The sequence below is a fragment of the Plectropomus leopardus genome, chromosome 12, assembly GCF_026936395.1.
Source record: "Plectropomus leopardus strain MGB_pleo_1.0 chromosome 12, ASM2693639v1, whole genome shotgun sequence".
NCBI classification, from domain to species: Eukaryota; Metazoa; Chordata; class Actinopteri; order Perciformes; family Serranidae; genus Plectropomus; species Plectropomus leopardus.
The window spans coordinates 22,707,542-22,716,191 of NC_142187.1; the positions used below are offsets into that span (position 1 = coordinate 22,707,542).

The following is an 8,650-nucleotide window of genomic DNA, read 5'->3' on the forward strand; positions in this document are numbered from 1 at the left end:
CATACATTGGTCAGTGCGTAATTCCTTGTGTGTCCACGCTGCGTTTTGTGGAGGGCGTCGTGCGCTCTCTCGTGGATTGTCTTGGACACTGTGTGCTCAGTGTTTCAACAGGAAAGCGAATCTTTTAGTGCATACATGGGGCTGTGGGATGCAGTGTCCACTCGCCTGGCACCTGTTGCTGTCTTTATTTTCAGCGCGGGTCTGCTGAGGATTTAGCATCATTTAGCATCACATCGGGATCATGTCGGTGGAGCAAACTGATTCTAACTCCAGTCGATACTATTTTGGAAACAGCTCAACTAGAGTCCAGAGCAGCTTCGTGTTTTCGGGACCCATGTTTGTCGTTTTGATGGGGATGATGATGACTTTGGTCATTGTGATAGTTTTGGGTAACGCGCTGGTTATTTGGGCTTTTAAAGTGGACAAGAGTTTGAGAAGACAATGCAATTACTACTTTTTGAATCTGGCAATATCAGATTTTCTTGTCGGTAAGTCCAACCTTGGTCTTTTTTTTAAATAGACCTTGGAAGAACAGACTGTTGAGTAAACTTTAATTGTGTTATTGTGTCCATGCTGACATATGACAGGTGGGGCATATGCCAGTCAGTCTCCCTGTAATCCAGATGTGTACCAGTATATGAGTTGTTCTACATTAAGAAATTAAGCAGCTGAAAATTAGTTCAACTGATGGGAACAACAGTATATTTAGTGTGCTTGATACAGTTTTCTTTTTTTTCTTTCTTTGACAATGGCATTGCTTTATTTTTGTGCGTATGCAATCTTTCTATGATGTCCTCTTACATTTAGTCATTACTTTTAATCATCTTCCTTCATTTAAAGTTCAGTAAATGAGAGATAGATTTGATGATAACTCTTTCCTTATATATCATTTATGACTGTACATAACTACAAAATGTACTGTGTATGTCTTCTGAGCCCTTTTCAATAACTGTGTCTGCAGGTGCGTTCTGCATCCCAGTCTACATGCCCTACATCCTTACAGGTAGGTGGACTCTGGGCCGGGGGCTCTGCAAGCTGTGGCTGGTCATGGACTACCTGCTCTGCTCCGCGTCTGTCTTCAACATTGTCCTCATCAGCTATGATCGCTTCCTGTCAGTCACCAGAGCAGTGAGTTGAACATCCTGTGCCTCAACTATGTGAAGCAAACAGTCATCCTAAAAGTAGATTTAGGGTTGTGACTCATACATGTGGCACATTAGCGTGACATTTTTTATTTATTTATTTATTTATTTGTGGGAAATCATGTCAATAGATGTTATTGTCAAGTAAAGGTAAATCAGAGGATGTTTGTAATTCATTCTAAACTTTGTCAGGATCATTTGCCCTTTTTGATTTCAATTTTGACAGAAATAAAATCTTTTTTTCACTTTATTTGAGTAAAATGCTAAAAAGTAGAGACATTTTGCGGTTCTATTGTAACGGGAGCAGCTCTGACCCTTGTTTATTTCTTGTCAGATACAAACATTGCAACAGGAAATACAAAAGGATCAATTTAAAATATTTATGTTGCCAAGTTAGAAACCAGGCCAAATTCCATAATGGCAATACAGTGTTGTTGGTTTTTTGGGGTTTTTTTTGCAAAGACTTACATTGCAAAAGAGACATCTGTAAATTAGTGAATATATTTTTTGAGTGTCACAGCCCCCACAAAATGATTCATTTCACTATTTGATTCAAATCATTTGGTGTGATAACAATTGGAAAGTCTTGAAAAGCAGCACAAGTGAATCATTTTATCTCTATTCAAGTTCACAGTGTCAAACTGAGCGTGGCCAGCTCGGCCACTCAGCTCAGTGCAGAAGCAGTGCCGATCATCCGAGTAACTTTATATATAGCAGATGAACCATTTTGGCTTTATGCTCCACTAAATAACTTTCAAAATAATACATGGGGCTCCACATACAATGCTGTATCCTGTTCTCTTTGTACATATATATGTCTATAACAGTGATACTCAGCTTATTGATTAAGGGCCAGATCTGGCCCTCAATAGGATGCCAGGAGGCTTGCCAACCATTTTCCTATTCATAAAAAAAAACAAAACAGATTCACAGTGGATTTTTTTATACTTTGAATGTAAATAAGGTGCCAGAGTGCGTAAAAAAGCATCAAAAAAGCGACTTGGATGGACCCCCAGGACCCTCTGGCAGATGTCATGGCTACGCCCCCCAATGTCCTCGAATCCTAGAAACGCTCCTGGTGCTGTGACTGGATTTGCCTCTTAGCAAAGACAGCAAATGTTAAAAGGTTAAAAAACGGGTTTTTTGTTTTTGTTTTTTTTTTTGCAGTCAAGTTTGTTTATTAGCTGCCCCCAGCCTCCTATAATTTTGCAAAAGTGGCCCTCGGCCAAAGCAAGTTGAGAGTCCCTGTTGTACAATGGTTAAAGTTAAAGAACCCCTTCCTTTTTCACCATACAAATGTTCACTGTTTGTGGTCTGTGGCTTAATTTCTGACTGGTGAGTCTCCCAGGTCATTGGTAGGGGCAGTGCCACCTCATTCTCCCAAATGTGCCCATCTGCAGAGGTTAATCATTCCTGACCCATTCAGGCCCAGTGCCACCCCTAATTATAGCCCTTCCCCATGATGCAGATTTAAAAAAAAAAAAAGAAAAAGTCACATTTCGACTTTGGGAGGGACTGGGTTTCAAAAAATGCGTAGAATGTTAATAGTCTAACATATGATGTCTTTACTGAAGCACTTTTAATTTCCACTTCAGCAGATTTCAATTATTCATGCTGTGTCCATGCAACTATGTGCCACTGCTTTATTTTTCTGCAGCACAATTGTACAACATCACTAATGTCCATTTTCTATTTTCTGCCTGTCTTGGCACGTTAGAATACATTTGCAAATCTCTGCAGCTCTCAGGCCCCTTGAACCTCTCGTCGGGTCTTGTCTGTGCATTAGCCGACTGACTGTATTCTATACACTGTGTGTTAACTCAAAGGTGGGATGAGGCTTGGCATAGTAGACAAAGAGAGTGTTCTGTTTCCTTTCACAAGCAAACACTTAACATCAGAGCAATGAATACAAATAACACCAGAGAGAAAGAGAGCCTCTTCTTTAATTAGCTAGCTTTGATCATAGAGATCCTCCTCCGTGCCATGGTCCTTCCAACCTGGAGAGATCAATCACAGCAGAAACAGCCCACCGGCTGCCAAGCAGCATTTTCCTAAAAGCTTTCTCTCTGAACATTGAAAGACAAAGGATTGTCACCAGCCACAGGACAAAGTTTGTCTTTTGAAAGAAAATGTGGAGTCAGATTGGATGCATATGTTTGGCAGCTAGATGAAATGTCTTTGCATTAACAAAGCTGCGCAATATTAGAAAACATCCTTGTTTACGTGTTACTCATGATCATAAGAGTGAGGTAAGGTGAATTCAGCTCTAAGGAGGAATGTAACCTTTTTAAAAAGATATGCAAAACTTCAGAATGAATTCACGATCACTTGATGCAACATCACACATGAAGCAGCAAGAATGATTGTATAACAGTTAATTTATACAAAAGTAAGTTGAACCATTTTTCCATCTTCTTTGAAGAGGAACTACAGTTCGGTTTTGGTCACTTGGAACAGAAGCATCAGAGCAGCTGGAGAGGGTGTAAAGGATGCTGCCCGCTGAACAAGAATGGGACAGGGACATAGGACGTGACACTAATTGAGACAAGTGGTCATGAGAGGTGCTCCATCGACTTAGCACCCATTCACACACTTTTCTGCAATGCATAATGTGCACATGCACTGTTTTTCCACCAAAATATTATGTGACTCCACAAACACATCACCATGTATCTTTCAAAGGGTACATATTAAATATCTCAGTGTTAATATGTTATATAATTCTCAGGTGTGGGCTCATCAGTGTCCCTGAATATTAAGGGTTTCAATGGAAGTTTTTTGTAGACATGGTGGTTTAAAGCTACAGTTTCTGGTTAAAGGGATGGCCTCTATATTCATTGTACCACTGTGCTGTGATGACTTCAAGGAGATGTGAAGTTGTGTTTTGAGAAATTTACTAAAATATGTACTTAAGGACAGTTTTTAACAGTTGAGGAACAAGTAGTCAGATCTTAATAGCAGTAAAAATAGCATTACCACAGTGTAAAATTACTCTGTTACAAGAAGTCCTGCATTCAACATTTTCCTTAGAGTAGACATTAAAAAGTAATATCATCAAAATGTAATTAAAGTATCAAAAGTAAAAGTAGTTATTAAGAATATACTGTATGTGAACCTTGATTGTAATAAATGATGCACGGATGTGTTCCTAATTTTGATATTGCGGCTGCTAAAAGCTGGGGCTTAATATTAACTGCTTTTTATACTACTGGGTAGATTAAGCTATAGAATTACATTTTATTAGTCGATGTAATTGTATTTATTTTGTATCAGTAATCTAAAAGTGCAATATTTGCCTCTAAAATGTAGTGGTGTAGAAATAGAAAGTAGTATCAAATGGAAAAAATCATACTTAAGTAAATGTGCTTAGTTACATTCCACCACTGGTTTTTAAGATATTTGAAATGTTCTTGATTACTCTTACTTTATGCTACTTTCTCAAATAAATGTTGCAGTTTTTACTCCACTTACTCCATTTGACAGCTACAGTTAAATCACTAATTGCTTTACAGCAGTGGTTCTCAAACAGGGGTTTGCGGACCCCCAGGGGTCCTTGAGGGAGTTCAGGTTCACTACAAAGTTGAACCCAATGTGAGTAAGAGACATAAGAGAGACTATTCTGATCATAGGTTTCACTTCCTCTATGGTTATCTCCTCAACAGAGTGCTCCAGGTATGACTCCTAAAACCCAAAAATGAGTTAATATTTTAACACTCCTAAAAAAAAGGTGGTTGTTAACAAGTGGCTAAATTAGACTACAGAACATTATGAGGCTAAACACAACTTTACAGCTTCATTGTGGTGACAACATTAAGTCACATGACTGTGCAATTGCATTAAGGCTTCAGAAATCATAAAAGTTGTGTTCATTTGTGGAGATTATCTTCCTAAACAAAACTTGTAAGTATCATAAAAGTTTATCACAGCATTTATTTTCTGCAATAATCCAAATTCCAATGAAAAAAATACGATAGGCTTTTTGACAAGGGAACCAGGATGACATAACGTCAGTGTCAGCCTACAGAAAAACATCAACCCTGGAGCACTTTGTTGTAGTTGACAACAATGGACTTCTGGTGTTTTAATTAATATTTTGGTGGAGGCTTAGTGGTAATGCACTTTTTTTTTTTTTTTTTTACACTTATTGCTCTTTGCTTAACCTTTTAAAAACTGAGCAAAATGGCTTGATTGCTTTCAAAAACATGGGAAAAAGATAATGAGCCGCTTAAAAAGAAGTGACCTGGAAATTAGCAAGAAATTAGTAAAAAGTACAAGAAAATTACCTGGAAATGAAAAAAAGGAAATGACCTGGGGGAAAAAAAGCTTAAAAATTATAAGAATTTTGTAAAGTAGCTTTAAATATACGGTATATCTATGATAATTATAAATATATAGTTCTCTGGACATTTTCCCCTAACTTTTTAAAAAATAAATTCTAAATCCACTAATATCTTGCAATTTACAGGACATTTCTTGCCAAGTTCTTTGGTATATATAATTACTTTTCTTAACATTTGCTGTACTCAATAGCTGTAAAAGGCATCTGAATGCTGCTCAAAAGTGATGTTGATCCAGATTTCAAAGGGTGATGGAAACAATCAGAATACCTCTTCCACCACTGCTGTTAAGAACATTTTGACCAAAGACAGTGTGCTTTAGGAGAATGAATTGCTATCTTGCCCTGTTTATACAATCATTGTAAGTTGTCGCAATTGTGCAAAGACTTAAGTGACCCCACACTGGTGTTATTACTCAGTATATTTTGTGATTTCTGCTTATATTTACTGCAGGTGAGTTACCGTGCCAGACAGGGCATGACTCATCAAGCCATAATCAAGATGATTGCTGTCTGGGTGCTAGCCTTTGTCCTGTACGGCCCAGCGATCATATTTTGGGAGCTGGTGGTGGGCAAAAGCCGCGTGCCGAAAGATGAGTGCTTTGCGGAGTTCTATTACTCTTGGTACTTCCTGCTGAGTGCCTCCATGCTGGAGTTCTTCTCTCCTTTCATCTCTGTTGCTTTCTTCAACCTCAGCATTTACCTCAGCATACGCAGGAGGAGGCTCCACAGCAGGGAGGCCCAGCTCCACCTTCAACTGAGCCAGCCTGCCTCTGCCCAGGGGAAAGGCATCCCCCTGTCCCACAACTGGGGGTTTGGGATGAAACTGGCTGTAAGAGGCTCTATCCACTCCCAGAGCTCCTCTCCCAGTTTGGGTAAACTAGATCCCTCCACCAGCAGGGTTGCCCAGCCTAGCCGTCTGTCCAGGGACAAGAAAATTGCTAAGTCCCTGGCTATCATAGTGTGTGTGTTTGCCATCTGCTGGGCACCATACACCCTACTGATGATCATCCGTGCTGCCTGCAGAGGGCGGTGCATCCAGCATCACTGGTACGAGGTCACCTTCTGGCTCCTGTGGCTCAACTCGGCTATTAACCCGTTCCTGTACCCACTTTGCCACAGTAGCTTCCGCAGGGCCTTTAGCAAGATCCTCTGCCCAAGGCGGCATACGACTCCCCCATCATCTGTCCTTCGTGCTGGCCAGTGACAAGCAGATACCCATGGAGGGATGGTGACAAACAATGTGCCAAAACTATGGATGGAAATATTCAAAATCTAACCCATAAATTACTCAGTTTCAGCAAAATGAAACTGTGCACCACAGTTTGTCATATAGACCATTTTCAATTGTGCTTTTCCCTGTTTGGATGTCTTGTTACTGTACAGTGCGATGTTATTTACAATTGACTGTGCTCACATCCAAAGTAAACATCTGTCTGAATATGCCAACAAAACAATTATGAAATTATAAAATGAAATCAATACAGGCTTGAAAGCAGTTCATCCATTATGTTGTCTTTATGTTATGCAACGTGTACCTTGAAGTTGTATAAATTATAAAGAGGATTTATGTTTGTAAAAAGATAAATATTGCCCTCACTGTGACATCTTTGCTTCAGCTGAAGTAAAACAGATCAATATCACCCTCTGCTGTTTGAAAATTTACTACTATTAATAATTCATATTACAACACAGTGAAGAAAAACAAAAAGTGCCATTAAGTGTAAATGTATGTCAAATGAAATGTGAAACATTTTTTGTTGTTGTTGTTCTTTTTTATTATATATAATGGATTACATTTCTGCATCCTAAGTGAATTAATAAAGAGCTCCTTTGCTTTAATGTAGGAAAACAATGAGACAAAAGACAACATTTATTTTAATGATGATTTATTTTATCATTATTTTTATTACGCTTATTTTATAAGCATCTGACAGTATGTAAAAGAGAGAAGTAATCTGTTTACAAGCAATGATAAAATACCATTCGACTGTGATCAGCAGATGCGTGCATCCTTATGTGCCACTAGATGTCACCATTAACCTTCACAGCTTCCGTGTGTGCGCGGCGCTCGAGCATGAGATTCATCACAGAGTGAAGTCTGTCTCTGAGATTGTCCTCGGTTTCCATTTGCTGTTTTACTTTACTGTTTGTGTTTGAATTGTCGTTTAAATTTGTGTTTTATTTTTGCAGCAGGACTCTGACTGATTGACATTGTAATCAAAGAATATAATCTAACAATCATAGGTCTATAAAATTGCACGGTTCTCTCTTTTTTCTTTCACAATGAGTCTTTTCACTGTCACAAAGTGTCACATTTAATTGCAAAACTTGAACAGTTTGCAGTTTATCCTATGTTTTAGCAAATGTTTTATAGTCTTTCAGTGCTCCATATTTTTTCGGTTGTGTGACTTAGATATCAGAGTAGTAGCCTAAATGTTCTCTGTCCTCTTGGCTCAGATGAAAGATATAGTATAATGTACAAATATTTGTGCTTATTAAATCAATTATATGTAGGATATCCAAAAGTAAACACATCTCTGTTGCTGGCTGAGGATCTTTATGCACAACATTAAATGAATAAATTGAGCTCTGTGATGCATTTTAAATGTAGTTGCTGTCTACCTGATGGCTAATTGGGTCACTGCCAAGTGCCGAGTGGCTTTTGTTTGATGTGCAGATGAAATGCTGAGAGTGCAATACCATTTTTGTATTGTTCCCCAGTCTGGGTGCGTTTGATTTGATAGATTAAATGAGTTCTTTCCAGATGTAGACTTATTAGACCTGTAATTACGCCATCATGTTTGATAGTGGGGTTACATTTGCAGGTGCCTGGGTCCCACAGGGGACTTACATTGCTCAAATTGTTGCTGTTGCCCGTGTGCACATCTGGGCCCCTGGTCAGGTGCTGGGAATAAGGGCACAGCTGCGGGGACAGGCCTCTGCTCCCCCCCACACCTCCTCGCTCCCTCTCCGCCTGTGGCGTGGTGGGGGGACGGAGGCACACTTCTGACCAGAGGGATGCAAGCACATTTCCCTCGGGACGACAGAACTGCATTTATCAGCAGAATGGCGTGCTCGGGTTTACTCCCTGTGTATCTAAATGCGACAGCGAGAGCTGTGAGGAACACTCGCGCTGTGTGCAGTTATATTAGGAGGACTACTGCTATTG

At 39.4% G+C, this 8,650-nt stretch overlaps 1 protein-coding gene across 1 annotated transcript; it reads left to right on the forward strand.

Moving 5' to 3' along the window:
* Positions 1 to 212: 212 nt before the first annotated feature.
* Positions 213 to 6,685, forward strand: LOC121950886 (histamine H3 receptor-like). Its single transcript, XM_042496973.2, has 3 exons — positions 213 to 488; positions 962 to 1,128; positions 5,933 to 6,685. Exons 1-3 carry the CDS (start codon positions 242 to 244, stop codon positions 6,683 to 6,685), a joined length of 1,167 nt encoding a protein of 388 aa, XP_042352907.2. The 5' UTR covers positions 213 to 241.
* Positions 6,686 to 8,650: the final 1,965 nt, after the last annotated feature.